This window comes from Panthera leo, chromosome C2 (assembly GCF_018350215.1).
Source record: "Panthera leo isolate Ple1 chromosome C2, P.leo_Ple1_pat1.1, whole genome shotgun sequence".
Taxonomy (NCBI): Eukaryota; Metazoa; Chordata; class Mammalia; order Carnivora; family Felidae; genus Panthera; species Panthera leo.
Window position 1 is genome coordinate 75,043,086 of NC_056687.1, and position 18,307 is coordinate 75,061,392.

Here is an 18,307-nt window from a genome sequence, read left to right on the forward strand (position 1 = left end):
TTGAGACCTGCATTCACTTTTTTTCCACCTGCTGCCAACAGGAATTACATTGGGAACATATTAAAAAGTAATTTGTTTCATTCAACATATAATCAACAAAATGCAAGGATAAAATCATGACACTCCTTGACTTACAGTAAAAGCCTTAAACAGTAACACGAGATATTGTTTTCTAAAAATGGCATTTCAAACCTACATTTAATGATCTCTTGTTAGGGTTAAAAGGGTCAAACCCCCGAAATACTTCAAAGAAAACAATGTAGCTCCGTAGAACAGAACAACCCACTCTTGCTGTTCACTCCTGACACATACTCCTGACAAATGAGTGACTTCCAGGGAAATCTGGATCCCAAACACCAGAGCAAAGGACCCCAGCTCCCATCCGCCCCACCCCCATCTGCACAGGAACTAGGAGCTAGGAGTCCACCCTCAAATGGATTGTGAATCAAAGCTCCTCAAACTGCCTAACCAAATGCTCAATTTCCCAGTTTCTTTTTTTTTTTAATATGAAATTTGTTGTCAAATTGGTTTCCATACAACACCCAGTGCTCATCCCAACAGGTGCCCACCTCAATGCCCATCAATTTCCCAGTTTCTTTTCTGTTCAGTTAGATGTCAGTCTGAACAATTTGGGAATCTTAACATTTCTTTTAAAACCACATACAAATGGCTCTTCATTCCTCTGGCAAGTACAAAATAGCCCACCCTCAGGAGAAAGGAAACCAATATTTATGGTAAAAGATAAAATATGATGTGATTTTGTTAAGATCTTCCGCTGGCTTGCTCAAAAGGCTACTGCTTCTTGTTTAAGCTGCCACAGCAAATCTCTGCTGGTAGGGAGAAAAATTTCCACGGCTCAATAATGAGATAACATCAGTAAGCAATTTATTAAAGAGACTGCCATCCATCACTGGAATTTTGAACAATAATGATGCATCGAAAATAAGTATTCCCAGTTTTTTTTTTCCCTCCTCACAAATTCCTTCAGTTCCAATATCTCTTCAGTAAATTGTTAATAGTATTTTGCTCTTTGTCTTTTTGGAAACAAGCCCAGGAGTGAGAAGACACCAGCAGCAGCTGTCACAAACCCAATGGTACTTATTGCTTGGTTGGCCTATAGAGAAATGAGAAACAAAAAACACCACAGCTTATTCTAAAGGCACCTCAGTGTCCTAAATCCAAGCAAACTGAAGACCCTTTCAATGACACCAGAAAAATTTAAAGCTTCATGCCAAATTAAGTTCTGTGTGAAGATGAATAAATTTATAATTTTTATAATTATGACAAAGAGATAGTTAAATACATGTAGGTATACGTTTCTCATATTTTTATGGCCCCCAATAGTTTATAACTCATGATGGCACAATTCCTAATAATCATCATAGTACATCTGGGAGGTAGTGTTACTCCTATTTGGGAAAACTTGGTAAGTTAAGTGATTTGCCTGAGGTCATACCACCAACATGTTTAGATATGGGTTGAGCCATGAACCATGTGTTTCTCTTCCAAACAATCCCTACCTCCTTAATACACCCTAGTTTGGTCTATACCAGAGTGAATATCATGTGTGTGTGTGTGTGTGTGTGTGCGCATGTGTGTTCCTGACTCAAGAATGTCTACTAGAGAAAGAATTCACAGATGTAATCTAAACTAAATACCTCTATGCTCTTATTTGGTAGCTACAATTTCTCTTTTGATAAACAAACTTCAAAAGAGGTCGCTACTGATGTTAACTATTGTGTCACAAATTAATTTCTCATGTAGACAAACTAAAATAAACTACTCTCAAGCTCAGTTGTCCATAAAGGAGTTCAGACGTTTGTAGCTTTAAGGGTATTAATCATCATGATGAGGGATCTAATAAATATTCATGATTTTCATGGCACTCAGCTAATATTGCCTTCCATCTGCATGAGTTTGCATGCAGTTTTATGACCCAAAGGTCATATTCAGATGCTTCAGAGTCATCAGACATTCTGAAAACAACAATTGTTCTCTGGGATTGAAGAAATCAGGCTTTCAAATAAAGCAAAACATTTTCCCCAAATGATTCCAGGGACCAACCCAAATGCTGGAAAGCCTGACCCAGATCACATTTGAGCATGCCTTCTCTCTAACCCACAGGTCTCCACCACAGAGCCTGCCACCCCTACGTGACTGCCACATAGTGCTGCCTCCCTACCTGCAGCTTCCCTGTGGGAACCAGACCGCAAGGGCCTGGCCAATGACAGGAGCATTTACTCCATTTATATCACCCTGCGGTCTGCAGGGACAAGGCCAGGCACCAAAACTCCCTGCTGTGCCACCATCCCCAGCTGCCAGGGAGAGTGGCAGCTGGCGAACAAATGACAAATGCTATTTTACTTTACAATCCTAACTTTATTTGGTTGCTTGATTATTTTACTCATAATTTTTAATTAGTCACCACCTAAGTTATTTCCCGGGGAAAGAGTCAGAATTTGCTGCAGTCCAGAACTACCCATGGGGAGCCAGGGGGACAGGCAGATACAAGACAGAGGACAAAATTCCAAAGAGAGGCAAAATCAATAATCAGTCAATCGGATAATCAAGCCTAACTCTCATATAATTCCAGGCAGATGCTGAGATCCCAAGATCTGATACAGGGAAATGTGGTGGTGGCGGGGCAATGAACAAATAGGAAGATGCAATTGGTATCTTTAGAGAGAGGAGTCAAATGGCAGTAGGGTACAGCCCTGGGGAAGATCCTGTGGGCTTCCCAAATCCCAAACACATTTAAAATTATATTCTAGACGGCAAAATCCTGTGACAATCCCTTGGCGTTTTGTGTATTGGGATCTGCTAAACGCAGACCTAACTCACTGGGTATCTTTCAGCCAGTAGAAATACAAGAGATGAAAGAAATCCCACAGATCTAAGAGGCCTGGGGAAAGCAATGTGATCCTAAGCCAAAATCCCTTGACAGCACACAGGCCAGATACAATTACAAGGAAACTATTTCCTATAGTGCACGCGGTTTCCCAAATCCCAAACACTTACTTCAAGTTACATTCTAGATGGCAAAACCCTGTGTGATTGGGACAATCCCTTGGCGTTTTGAGTAACAGGATCTGACTTGCAAGATTGTAACATCTCAGAATGTTCTCAGAACCTATATGAACACGAGCTTTTATTTCACAATTTAGGATTATAAAGTCACCTAAGCTGACTCTTCATACTTTTATCCTTTACAGGGCTTTCTGACTGTGGGCCATAATAAAAGCCTCATTCTGAGGATCTAAACATGACCAAGGAAACATTAGTTGAATCTGGAGTGCTGTATCCTGACATAGCACAGCTGGGTCACAGATGACCACAAGGTCTACCAAAATTCCTTTTCCTCTGAGACTCTAAGTTCACAGTGCTATGCACTGAAGCACAGTCAGGGTATATTGTAGATCAGCTTGTTCAGGCCTATGCAAGAGTGCTGCCATCTTCCACAAAGCTAGGCACATTTCAATACCTTGTTAAGACTATACCAGTGGAACATGTCTACTTAAAATCTTTTTTAAAAGAAAAGACAAGCCACATACTAGAAAACAACAAAACAAACCATTTCCAACAGGCAAATCTGATAAGGAACTGTTATCCAAAATATGTAAAAAGTTCTTAAAACTCAACAAAAAGAAAACAAGCAAGCCACCCAGTTTAAAAATGGGCAAAAGATCTCAAGAGACACATCGTCAAATATGCAAATCACAAAGGAGCATATGAAAAGATGCTTAACTTCATACACGTTTAGGGAATTGCACATTAAGATAGTGAGACACCACTGTGTACCTATTAGAATGGCTAAAACCCAAAATGCTCACAATACTAAATGTGGAAGAAGACATGGAAAAACAGGAACTCTCATTCGTTGTTGGTGGGAATGCAAAAGGGCACAGCCACTTTGTAAGACCTTCCATGGTTTCTAACAAAAATAAACATATTCTTACCATACAATCGAGTAATCATGCCCTTTGGTATTTACACAAAACCCTGCACACAAATGTTTCTAGAAGTTTTATTCATAATTACCAAAACTCGGAATCAACCAAGATGGTTTTTAGTTGCTGAATGTACATCCAGACAACGGAGCGTTACTTGGTAATAGAGAAAAATGAGTTACCAAATCATGAAAAGACATGGAGGAATTTTAAATGCATGTTGCTTAGTATGCATTCTTCTCAGCAGTTGCCAGAGACTTGGGAGGAGGAAAGACGAATAGGCAAAGAGAGCACGGAGAAGTTTTAGGGTAGGGAAACTATTCCGTATGATACTGTACTAGTGGATATATGTCACTATACAGTTATAATTTATAGAATGCAAAACACTAAGACTAAACCCTAATGTAAACTATTTTAGGAGAGGCAAAATTTTTCCTTTGTGCATCTTAGGTTTTCAGCTGAGGCTCACTAATAAAAGGCAAATTGACAAGAGAAAAACAGAGGTTTATTAACATGTACATCTCAAACATACACAGGAGAAACTCAGGGAAGAGTAATTCAAAGAGGTGGCTTAGAATTCAGGCTTACATAGCACATCTTCAGCAAAGATCAATACATTTGTAGAGTAATGGCAGGACAAAAGAAAGCAGTTTCAGGCTGCCAAGGATGGCAGACTGCGGTAAGGTAAACATGGGAAATTAATGGCAAAGGCTAGTTAGTAAGGGTTGTTATATAAATTTTTTTTTTACATTTATTTATTATTGAGAGACAGAGAGACACAGAGCGTGAGCAGGGGAGGGGCCGAGAGATGGAGAGACACAGAATCCGAAGCAGGCTCCCGCTCTGAGCTGTCAGCACAGAGCCCGACACGGGGCTAGAACTCACTAACCGCGAGATCATGACCTGAGCCAAAGTCGGACGCTCAACCGACTGAGCCACCCAGGTGCCCCAGTAAGTGTTGTTATTTAGATTCCTCTACTGGTTGTCTGTGATGATTAATTTTTGTCCTTCCTGCTAGCAAAGGGAAGAGGGACACCTTTCAAAATGTATCTCCCACTTTTAGGCAAATATGTGGAGAGCAGGGCCTCCTTCTTAAGTGCCTTCAGCTCTTGATAATAAATAATAATCCTTATGACACAGATTTTGAGGTGATATTCTAGTTTCCTTCACTATGGACTTTGGTGGATAATGTGTCAGTATTGGTTCATTATTTGTAACAAATATACCACACTGATATGGAACGGTGATGGTTGGGGAGGCCGTGTATATGGGTGATGGGGAGGGGGTATGTGGGAACTCTCTAAAATTCCAGATCACATTTGCTGTGAACTGTAGATTACTCTAAAAAAAAATAAAGCCTATAACTTTTTTAACACAAAAAAGCACGAAGAAGAAAAAGATGGACCATGATCCTTCCACCTTTCTAATCTTTTTAAATGCTGTTGAGGTTTTTTAATTTCAGAGAAATACATAGCCATTCCCCAAGAAAACTGTTCTATGTCCAAGACCCCTAATCCCTTGCAGCAAAGGCAGTCCTGAGAAGAAAATACATTGCAATCCAGGCCTATCTCAAGAAACAAGAAATATCCCCAACCTAACCTCACACCTAAAGGAACTAGAAGCAGAGCAGCAAAGAAACCCCAAATCCAGGGGCGCCTGGGCGGCTCAGTCGGTTAAACTTCCGACTTCAGCTCAGGTCACGATCTCGTGGTCCGTGAGTTCAAGCCCCGCGTCGGGCTCTGGGCTGATGGCTCAGAGCCTGGAGCCTGCTTCCGATTCTGTGTCTCCCTCTCTCTCTGCCCCTCCCCCGTTCATGCTATGTCTCTCTCTGTCTCAAAAATAAATAAACGTTAAAAAAAATAATTAAAAAAAAAAAAAAAAAAAGAAACCCCAAATCCAGCAGAAGAAGAGAAATAATACAGATGGGAGCAGAAATAAACAATATAGAATCTGAAAAAAACAGTAGAACAGATCAACGCATCAAAGAACTGGTTTTCTGAAAGAATAAACACAATTGATAAACCCCTAGCCAGACTTTTCAAAAAGAAAAGAGAGAGGACCTATAAAATCATGAATGAAAGAGAAGAGATCACAACCAATACCACAGAAATACAAACAATTATTAGAGAATACCATGAAAAAATATGTGCCAACAAACTGGGCAACCTGGAAGACATGGACAAATTCCTGGACACCCACACACTACCAAAACTCAAGTGGGAAGAAATAAAATATTTGAACAGACCCATAACCAGTGAGGAAACTGAATCAGTTATCAAAAATCTCCCAACAAATAAGAGCCTAGGCCAGATGGCTTCCCAGAGAAATTCTACCAGACATTTAAAGCAGAGTTAATACCTATTCTTCTCAAGCTGTTCCAAAAAATAGAAATGGAAAGAAAACTTTCGGACTCATTCTATGAAGCCAGCATTACCTTGATTCCCAAACCAGATAGAGACTTCACTAAAACGGAGAATTACAAACCAATATCCTTCTTGAACATGGATGCAAAAATTCTCAACAAGATACTGGCAAATCGAATTCAACAGTATATTAAAAGAATTATTCACCATGACCAAGCGGAATTCACTCCTGGGCTGCAGGGCTGGTTCAATATTCACAAATCAATCAGTGTGATCCATCACATTAAAAGAAGAAAGGATAAGGGCCATATGATCCTGTCAATAGTTGCAGAAAAAGCATTTGACAAAATACAGCATTCTTTCTTAATAAAAACCCTCAAGAAAGTTGGGATAGAAGGAACATAGCTTAACATCATAAAGCCATATATGAAAAGCCCACAGCTAATATTATCCTCAATGGGGGAAAATTGAGAGCTTTCCCTCTGAGATCAGGAACACTACAGGGATGTCCACTCTCACCGCTGTTGTTTAACATAGTGTTGAAAGTCCTGGCCTCAGGAATCAGACAACAAAATGAAATAAAAGGCATCCGAATTGGCAAAGAACAAGTCAAACTTTCACTTTTTGCAGATGACATGATACTGTACATGGAAAACCCAAAAGACTCCACCAAAAAGCTGCTAGAACTGATATATGAACTCAGCAAAGTCACAGGATATAAAATCAATGTACAGAGATCAGTTGCATTTCTATACGCCAATAATGAAACACTAGAAATAGAAATCAATAAATTGATCCCATTTACAATAGCACCAAGAACCATAAAATACCTAGGAATAAACCTAAGCAAGGATGTAAAAGATCTGTATGCTTAAAACTATAGAACACTTAAGAAAGAAATTGAAGAAGACACAAAGAAATGGAAAAACATTCCCATGCTCATGGACTGGAAGAGCAAATATTGTTAAGATGTCAATAATACCCAAAGTAATCTACCCATTCAGTGAAATACCAAAATTGCACCAGCATTCTTCTCAGAGCTAGAAGAAACAATCCTAAAATTTGTATGGAACCACAAAAGACCCTGAATAGCCAAGCTAATGTTGAAAAAGAAAACCAAAGCCAGAGGCATCACAATCCCAGACTTTAGCTTCTACTACAAAGCTGTAATCATCAAGACAGTATGGTATTGGCACAAAAACAAGACACATAGACCAATGGAATAGAATAGAGAACCCAGAATGGGACCCACAAATGTACAGCCAACTAATCTTTGAGAAAGCAAGAAAAGGGTATCCAATGGAAAACAGTCCCTTCAGCAAATGGTGCTGGGAGAACTGGACAGTAACATGTAGAAGAATGAAACTGGACCACTTTGTTACACCATACACAAAAATAAAGTCGAAATGGATTAAAGACCTAAATGTGAGACAGGAAACCATCAAAACCCTAGAGGAGAAAACAGGCAACAACCTCTTGCCACTTGCAACAATGTGGATGGAACAGGAGGGTATTATGCTAAGTGAAATGAGTCAGTCAGAGAAAGACTGTACCATATGCTTTCACTCATATGTGGAATTTGAGTAACTTAAGAGAAGACCATGGGGGAAGCAAAGGGGGAAAAATAGCTTTTAACAAAGAGGGAGGCAAACCATAAAAGACTCTTAAATACAGAGAAGAAACTGAGGGTTGATTTGCGGGGGGTGTGGGGGAGAGGGGAAAATGGGTGATGAGCATTGAGAAGGGCACTTGTTGGGATGAGCACTGGGCATTGTATGCAAGCAATGAATCTACTCCCAAAGTCAAGAGGACACTATGTATGCTGATGTTAGCTAACTTGACAATAAATTAGATTTAAATAAATAAATAAGTAAATAAATACATAAATAAATTTGTTGAAACTTTCAAAAAAAAGGCCCTTAATCCCTGAGGAGACCCCAAAAGTAATCAAACACTAGCTATTGTTGGTAGTAATATTATGAATTGTTGATAATAATGAAAATAATAATAATGTGCTACAGTTTCTATCAGATCAACATAAATTTTATCGAGGAGTACCAATACAGAGCTATAAAATTCTCAATTACTATAATTAAAAATAACATTCATCTAAGACACATTGTTTATTGAGATGGATGATATATAATACAGTGCACTAAGAGACTTCAAATATCTAGTATAATCCCCCAAAGAGCCTCAGTTTATAGGTTGGGAAACTGATAAACAATGTTCTCCAAGCCACCAACCTAATAACTGGGGAAGATGTGGTTGTAGCTCAGGTAAGCACAATTTCAAAGCTTAGGTGAGTTCTTAGGGCTGTCACTGTACTTCCTGCAACAGAACCAGCTAGAGAACAGTTCTAGTTGTTGAGGAATGATTAATTTTTCATGGGTCTTGATTCTGGGTATGAAAGGGGAAAAGATGAGGGATGGTAAATTAGAGCCAAAGCAAGAAGATGGTTCTGATCCCATTTTTTTTTTTTTTTTTTTTTTTTTTTAGCCACATTCAAAAAAATTGCTTCTTGAACACAGTGGACAACTTTATCCTCTACAAAGGAGAGGAATGGACTTCACTTCCTAGTTACACCCTTAGTTTTTAATGCGAAGGTGAACAGGATTTTTTGTGTGGATATTTTCTGTGCTCTGGCTCACAAGCGATTTATTGTTACATGTGAATAGCACATTCATTATGTTAATATATTTCCTAAAGAAATGCATTTCCAATTAAATTATTTCCTAATGAAAACAAATGTATCCTTTTATGTTCCCTGTCCCATCTTCCCAAGCTTCCGTGAGGGGAATTGGAAACTAATTCCTTAGAACAGATGTTTCTGTAACTGATTCAACCATTTCAGGATACTGGGAGCCTTTATTCATTCTCTAATATCCCTTTAATAAATCTTTAGGTTAGAACATCAACGTTGGAATTGGATTGGTGCCACAATAGGTAGAAAGAAGGCAAATGAACCAAGCATGCTTTTAGTTAGGAATCTGCCACGCTACAAAATAGTGTGAGAGACGACAACATTGCATGCTACTTTAAAAATAAAGTAATTGATCCATTTTAAGAAATCATCCAAAATCTCAACCAATCAAAGGACCTGCTTAAAAGCACAAGATTCCTCTGAAACTAGCATTGCAAGGAGACAGAAACAATTTTCAAAGCCACCAAAATATGTCTGTCATTAGCTGGCCTCTCTCAGTCAGGTAATGGAGAAGAATCTCAGAGTTACCATCTCTATTTCTGGCAAAGGAACTTCCATTTAAATATTTCAACATTCTTTTCAGAATGTCCCTTTCAGCATGTGAGGCTGCTGTATGGCAGAAAAACGGAAGGAAGGAACCCTGAAGGACAGAACGCAACAGGACTGACAGAAAAGCTACGGTCTTGATTCTGCTTCAAGCTCCTTCCAGCCCCAAATTCAAAATGTCCACGTTCACGCATTAATGTGGTCATAACTGCTACATGATCTTGGACACCTCAATTCCTGTCCTTATCCTTCAGGATTCTCACCTTTTCTCCATTCTTTTCATTTTGTTTTAGGCCTGAGAATCTTATAGTCAGTAGTGCTTATTTTCCCAAGGTAAGCAACTTCTATGTCTTCTAAAGAAAACTCACCTGCTCTGAAACTCCTTCTCCATAGCGAAGCAAAGTCACAAAATGCTCACAGTTGTTGACAAGTATGTCATAATCCACCTCTTGTCCAATAACAATCTCTGACCGCTGCATGACTTCCTCCATGGGGAGAGGAGGATAAGTTTCATCATATTTATTGTTTATTCTGTATGTGTCGTTTCCCACGACATCCTTCAGGGGCTGCATCTTCACCAGGGCCTTCCTGCTAAATATAGACTTGGCGCTTGTAAATGCTGCAGGAATGCCATCCTCTATAAGGAGAATTCTGGTTAGCAAGATGTGGTGACCCAGCTCAGAGAACCCCAATGCCAGAGTATTGCAATGCCACATGTTTGGAAGTGATGGAGTCACTGAACCCAGCTCGGTTCCCAACTTAGCACCAAACCAGAAGCCACTTTAATCATACCAGGCTTAATAACTCACTTGGTAGTTTATCTATAATGAGGGAAAATAGAAGAGAAACCTGTATCTGCCCATAGAGAAAATTGAGTGAGAAAACTACCCATTCTTGAGAAACAAGTTCTCTATCAATTGGCATTATTATTAGAGATCTTGGTATGTGTCCCTAACAGAATACAAATAAAACCATTGTCTCCTTTTTTTTCCCTATAAAATATGCTTTTATTCAGCATCTGAACCCTTCCCAGCTACTCTCTTTGGGCCTCAGCTGTGTGCGTTGTGATTGATAAGCTCGTCCTAGTTGTCTAAGTGTGCTCCTTACCCCTTTCTCTGCTTTTTACACTTGTTCTTTCAACTTGGCTTCAATTTGGTTCCAATTTGAAACCCCTCCAAGGGGTCAGCTGGGGTCAAGCTGGGGCCCTGCTTTTATCTTGCCAGTTCCTTTAGGCCAAGAAACTAAGTCCTGAAACTGAATCTAACCTAGTAGGCCCTGTCCACCAGATGCAGCCCCATGCAATGCCATACCCACCTGTTACATGTCCCACCCCTGCAACTCCCTTTTAACTGCCTCAGTTGGCAAACAGTTACCTTTGTCTAGATACCTTTGTCTCCTGGCCTGCTACTACTGCCAGTATCTGAGGTTGGACAGATGATTGCTCAGTGTTCAGCTCTAACACCTGGCCCTGGTCCCTCTCCATCTGCCCAAGACTGCTATGCTTGGCTATGTGTTCAAGTCAATCATGAGAGAGTCTCCATGTAACCGGTGTGAAGAGAGTCTTCCTTTTTGTAATAACTAAAAGCTAACTTTCTTTTCCACTCCCTTTTTTTTCCTACCTTCCAAGTTCCTTTTCCTTCAAGCAGCATTTCCAGTTAATATCTTACACATTGGAAGTTCTTGTACAAGTTCTTAGAGCAGAGATCTCCTAGTTAGAATTACTAAAGTTTTATTTACACTAGTCTGATGCTATCAATTTATAGAGGAGGACACTGAAGCTTAGAGAGGTAAACTGGCTTGCAAAATACCACCTGAGTAGTTAACAATAGAACCAGAAAACTGCGTTTCAGTCTACAGGATCAGAGCTCAGTACTAGAACCATATTAAAATGGAGCTTAACACATGAAAATAAGGGAAGAGCAGAAAAATCTCTTATTGTATTCCAGACGTGAAAACTGCAGAGATATTGCAGCATTGCTTACTGTTAATCACTAGACTCTGCAGAAACTAATGGGTGTGTATCGTAAATGTCACTTTATTTGCCATTTCCATTTCCAATATTCTAGAACAAGAGGCAAATATCTCAAGATGTTGCAAAAGTCATTAAAATTAAAAATTCTCAGACATCTCCAAGATAGTAAGACCAAGGTTATTAAAACTTCTTTCTAAATGTAACTTGAAGAAAAAAAAATCTCCAGGCTACTTGTTATTTGCATACAGTTTTTTTCTTAAAAAATGAATTAATTTGTGCTTATTTCTAAATATTTAGGAAATATATAAAAAAACAACATAAATGTGTAAATTTAAATCACCCATTATCTGCCCAACCATAATCATGTTATTATTTTGATAATATTATCATATCCTTCTATTATGTCTTTTATTAACACATGTATATTGAAGCATGCCTATGTGTGCATTCACATGGGTATATATTATTTCTTTGCAAAGTAGGTATAATATGACACACTGCATTTTTAATCTAGATTTTTTTCAAGTAAATATCATGCAAGATTATTTCTCAAGCAATTAAGCATGTCCAGAAATATGATTTTTAATGGCCGTTAAATAGCTATTGTTTTGGCTTATCTAGCACCCCATCCCACCTCTGCCTCTTTCTTTCTGGAAATGATTTTGTGCGGGCTAATCACAGTATCTCCTTCTCCAGGGCACAACGATGGTGCAGTGATGGGCATGGGATCCACACTCGCCCAAATCAGATTGTTCTCCATGCTATTTCTAACTGCAACAGGCAGGGATTGGCCCTCTCTTATTAGATCACAAGACTGTAAGAATAAGAGCCTAAGGATGTTGATGACTATCAGTTCAGTCTCCTAGAGAGGCATAGTCTGGGAGAATTAAGACAATACTTGGAAAGGAAATGCAGATGTGAGTCTTGATACTCATGTTTATGCCCCTACATCCAGGCATCCTTGAAGCCAGCACCAACCATCTTTATCCTTTTTTGTAGTTTTCCTCAGTGAAGCAATGAATTTGCCTTTTTGCTTATGCTAACTTTTGTTTGTTTCCGTTACTTGCAACTAAAGAATTCTGTCAATATTCTGTGACAAAGTCATAATTCACTTAACTAGTCCACTATTGAATCTAAGCCATTGTTGGCTTCTTTTTTTTTTTTTTTAACCTCTTCATCCCCTTCACATATTTCTTTTTTCTTTTTTTTTTTTTTCAACGTTTTTTATTTATTTTTGGGACAGAGAGAGACAGAGCATGAACGGGGGAGGGGCAGAGAGAGAGAGGGAGACACAGAATCGGAAACAGGCTCCAGGCTCCGAGCCATCAGCCCAGAGCCTGACGCGGGGCTCGAACTCACAGACCGCGAGATCGTGACCTGGCTGAAGTCGGACGCTTAACCGACTGCGCCACCCAGGCGCCCCCATTTCACATATTTCACCTATCCCCCTATCCCTCCCCTTTGGCAACCACCCATTTGCTCTCTGTATTTGTGAGTCTGTTTCTGGTTTGTTTGTTCATTTGTGATTTTGTGGGTTTTGTTTTTTTTCTGGGTGAGTGGTTTTTTTTTTAGATTCCACATAGAAGTGAAATCACATGGTATTTGTCTTTATCTTATTTCACACAGCATAATACCATTTAGATCCATCTATGTTAAGGCAAATGCAAAGATCTCATTCTTTTTTATGGCTAACATTCCATTGTATATATATTACATATTATGTATATATGTATGTGTATATACATATACATAACTTCTTGTGTATATATATATATATTTGTGTGTGTGCATGTGTGTGTGTGAGCGAGTATATATATTACATCTTCTTTATCCATTCATCTCTCAGTGGACACCTAGGTTGCTTCCTTATCTTGGCCCTTGTAAATAATGCTGCAATAAACATAGGGGTACATACATCTTTTCGAATTAGTGTTTTCACTTTCTTTGGGTAAATATCCAATAGTGGAATTATTGGATCATTGGTATTTTTGAGGAAATTTTAATTTTCTGTGGAAATATCATACTGTTTTCCACAATGGCTACACCAATTTATATTCCCACTGACAGTGCAGGAATATTCTCTTTTCTCCACATCCTCACCATCATTTGTTATTCTGCCATTGCCTGTTTTTTAAACTTTTATGAGATAGAAGTGAATACCTTTATGCTGAATGTTATTCTACATCTTTATAAATACTTCTGAAGAATAGACTCAGAGAAGTAAAATTACAGGGTCAGAGCATAGGAACTCTTTTAAGACTCTTCATACACACTATTAAATTGCTTTCTTTTGTTTTCAATATATGAAGTTTATTGCCAAATTGGTTTCCATACAACACCCAGTGCTCATCGAAGGTGCCCTCCTCGATACCCATCACCCACCCTCCCCTCCCTCTCACCCCCTATCAACCCTCAGTTTGTTCTCAGTTTTTAAGAGTCTCATGCTTTGGCTCTCTTCCACTCTAACCTCTTTTTTTTTTTTTCCTTCCCCTCCCCCATGGGTTTCTGTTAAGTTTCTCAGGATCCACAGAAGAGTGAAGCCATATGGTATCTGTCTTTCTCTGTATGGCTTATTTCACTTAGCATCACACTCTCCAGTTCCATCCATGTTGCTACAAAGGGCCATATTTCATTCTTTCTCATTGCCACGTAGTATTCCATTGTGTATATAAACCACAATTTCTTTATCCATTCATCAGTTGATGGACATTTAGGCTCTTTCCATAATTTGGCTATTGTTGAGAGTGCTGCTAGAAACATTGGGGTACAAGTTCCCCTATGCATCAGTACTCCTGTATCCCTTGGGTAAATTCCTAGCAGTGCTACTGCTGGGTCATAGGGTAGGTCTATTTTTAATTTTCTGAGGAACCTCCACACTGTTTTCCAGAGCGGCTGCACCAATTTGCATTCCCACCAACAGTGCAAGAGGGTTCCCGTTTCTCCACATCCTCTCCAGCATCTATAGTGTCCTGATTTGTTCATTTTGGCCACTCTGACTGGCGTGAGGTGATATCTGAGTGTGGTTTTGATTTGTATTTCCCTGATGAGGAGCGACGTTGAGCATCTTTTCATGTGCCTGTTGGCCATCCGGATGTCTTCTTTAGAGAAATGTCTATTCATGTTTTCTGCCCATTTCTTCACTGGGTTATTTGTTTTTCGGGTGTGGAGTTTGGTGAGCTCTTTATAGATTTTGGATACTAGCCCTTTGTCCGATATGTCATTTGCAAATTTCTTTTCCCATTCCGTTGGTTGCCTTTTAGTTTTGTTGGTTGTTTCCTTTGCTGTGCAGAAGCTTTTTATCTCCACAAGGTCCCAGTAGTTCATTTTTGCTTTTAATTCCCTTGCCTTTGGGGATGTGTCAAGTAAGAAATTGCTATGGCTGAGGTCAGAGAGGTCTTTTCCTGTTTTCTCCTCTAGGGTTTTGATGGTTTCCTGCCTCACATTCAGGTCCTTTATCCATTTTGAGTTTATTTTTGTGAATGGTGTGAGAAAGTGGTCCAGTTTCAATCTTCTGCATGTTGCTGTCCAGTTCTCCCAGCACCATTTGTTAAAGAGACTGTCTTTCTTCCATTGGATATTCTTTCCTGCTTTGTCAAAGATTAGTTGGCCATACATTTGTGGGTCTAGTTCTGGGGTTTCTATTCTGTTCCATTGGTCTATGTGTCTGTTTTTGTGCCATATTAAATTGTTTTCATGAATGATGTTATCAACTTTCATTTCCTTCAACAATATCCTTGCTTTGGTTTCATTATACCCTTATCAACACTGACTTATCACTTTTAAATGTTTGCTAATGTGATAGGCATAAAATGTGTTATTCTGTTGTACAATTCCTAGATCAGTCCCTTTAAAGATGGGTATTGACTTCTTTTCTTCTTCTACATACTGTTCATAGTTCTTTACCCATATGTTTGTTGGGATTTTGCTGTTTATGTATCCCCAGCATCTAGAATAGCCTTTGGCACATACTGGGTAATCTATAAATAGATGTTGAACAAATTGAAATGATTTGTGTGATAGGTAAAGACACTGACGCTTATGTTTGTGAGCAATATTCTCCCCAGTGGATTATTTCCTTTTTAATTATGTTTTTTTTAATCCAGAGATTTTACTGGATTCTAATGTTAATTGGTTAACATTTTAATGTTAATTGGTCTTTGTGATTTAGCCAAAGCCACTTTGGTCTTACTATGTCCTTCATTAAACCTATTTCAGATAGATTTATCTACTTTCTACATTTTATTTCTTTTTTTTTATGATTTCATTCATGATTCCTTCTTATAACAAGAGAATTCAAAACCTCCAGGAGTTGTGGGAAACAAAACTTACCTAGAGGTGCTATGTTGATAACATAACCATCACCCAGGTACAGTGCCCAGTGCTGATAGCCAGAACGAAACACTTCAATCAAGTCCCCTGGCTGGGGGTTACCAGGATAGCTCAAACTAAAGCAATCATTAAACGCCATCTGCAATGACAGACACAAAGACGATCTAGCTGACATGACTTGCTAAAAGAAAATCAGTTTAAGACTTCCACAGAAGTATAAGGATACAGAGTTTATTGGGATTGCATTCCTTATTAAAGACTTAAACTCACACCACTGTCCTTTGTATGATCATTCTTTGTATGATTCCAACACTGAATTATGTGTGCAAAAGTGAAAAAACAAGTGGGAAAGAATTTTTCTGCTAATTGTTTAATTTTCTATAGTAATGCTTCTCATCCTGATCAACCCCAGGGCTCCTTTACGATAATCAGCATCTTATAGTTCTCTCTTTAAATCCAGATATTCATAGATAATATGATTTACCCATACACAAAATTTCAAAAATAGTAATATGGTGCCCTATTGGAACAGAAAGGGGAAGTAAATATACAATAGTACGTATTTTACTTATGTAAATAGTCGGTCCATGACTATACAAAAAGATACAATAAAGTGTCCATAAGTGTGCACTTACTTAGCATGAAAGAGTCAACTTTCAGTGGCAGAAGATGAGAAGCCTTTCAGCCTCTCAAATAAGTAAAATCAAAGAACAGGGTATGGGAGGACTGACACTGATATTATGTGGAAAAAATACCTTGTATTGCAAAACTTACTCTCTCATTTAACTTAAGCAGAAAGAAGTTCCAGACTCAGAGGAGTGGCCAGTCACATATTCAGTCATACTGTAATACACGGGACATTTATTCCTTGTGCCAAACTGCTGTGCAATCTAGGTACTTCAGTCTCTACCCACTAAATATCAGTAAATGCTCTTTGTCATGTGACAACCACAAATATCCACACAGATTTCCACCCCTCCCCTACTGCCCCATTTACTGCCTGATTCCTGACTTACTGATTCCAGAAACAGTGTTAAGGTGGCCACTGTAGAAGTGAGACAACTTGGAAGGTTGGGGAGTTCGTCATGTTGATGAATATGTCTGAAAATTCTAAGCTTGGTGAGTTTTTTTTTCCTTTTAAGTCACTATTTTTCAGAAAGAACATATAAGTCTCTGATGGTTGATTTTTATGAAAGGTTACATTTTCTACATATGTATGGCATGGGAGTAGAATGACTCAGCAGGCAGAAGTTACAGACATTCATCAGTATTCAAAAGGAGATTTAGTGCTATATCCATGTTGAATCTCTAATTGACAGCAGAGTTTCTCATCATCTCTCACTCTAATGTAGATATGTACGCTCAATTACAAAATAAATCCAAGTGCCAGAAAGGGAAATTTCCAAACCATCTAAATTATATTCATAATAGCACAGACTAAGGACTTGGGAATACTGACTATCATTTTGCTGGCACCCTAAAAGTCTTTTTTTTACAACACTTAATATTGGAAGGGTGTTTTCCCAAGTATTTGTATGCCATCTGTTGAAAACTTCAATCACCACACTGTCACAGGAATCTGGCCAAATGTACGCTGTCCATCTGTTGAAAAATAACTATTAAAACAACTTTATAGGAACCATTAAGTCTAACCACTCTCTCAAATATGTTTGAGTCTTATTAATATGGGGTTCAGAATTTGGCCACATGGGCACCAAAAGGAAAAATAGATAATATACTATGAAATAAACAAACACATTTCCCATGAATGGGATTCAGCAAGCACACACAGCTGCCTACTAGAATTCAGCGACCTAGCCAAGCTTACAATAATAATCACCCTTTGAACAGAGAGCACTTTGTAGTATAACTTTTTTTTTCAAATGCACTATTGCAATTAACCCTATTTAACTTCTTTAAAACCTACCACTACTTATGTTATCGTTCCATTGTATAGAAAAAAGGATATAGTAGCTAATGCCAACTTTTGGAAAATACCCATTGAAAGCTTCATACAGATCACTTATGTTGGGGTTACATCACAATAAACCCATCGTTAGTTGAAAATATCATAGGTCAAAATGCATTTAATTCACCTAACCTACCAAACAGCTTAGCTTAGCTTAACCTACCTTATACATGCTCAGAGCACTTATGTTAGCCTACAGTTGGCAAAATCATCACAAAGCCTGTTTTATAATAAAGTATTGAACATCTCATGTAATGTATGGAGAACTGTACTGAAAATGAAAAATGTGGTTGTATGGCTATAAGGGTACAAAATGGTTCTAAGCATATCAGTTGTAGTTGCTACAGCTCGGCACCACTGCCCCAGCAGCCAGAGACAGGATTGGATGTATCACTAGCCCGGGAAAAGATCCAAAGTCAAAATTCAAAGTATGGTTTCTACTGAATGCATATTAGTTTTGCACCATTTTAAGTAAAA

The 18,307-nt window shown here is 38.6% G+C and overlaps 1 protein-coding gene across 4 annotated transcripts in view; it reads right to left on the reverse strand.

The window, feature by feature from the left end:
• Window positions 1-863: 863 nt before the first annotated feature.
• The window catches only part of LOC122229801 (phospholipase A and acyltransferase 1), a 31,177-nt gene continuing 13,733 nt past the window's right edge, over window positions 864-18,307 (reverse strand). For 3 of the 4 annotated variants that reach the window (XM_042955295.1, XM_042955294.1, XM_042955293.1), the window contains exons 2-4: window positions 15,862-16,000; window positions 9,929-10,197; window positions 864-1,114 (exon numbers count right to left, since the gene is read on the reverse strand). In XM_042955295.1, the coding sequence (XP_042811229.1) occupies window positions 1,013-1,114; window positions 9,929-10,197; window positions 15,862-16,000 (510 nt within the window). In that variant the 3' untranslated portion in view covers window positions 864-1,012. Of the gene's footprint in view, window positions 1,115-9,823; window positions 10,198-15,861; window positions 16,001-18,307 lie in introns of those variants that run through there. The other variant, XR_006207136.1, reaches the window with a different exon arrangement.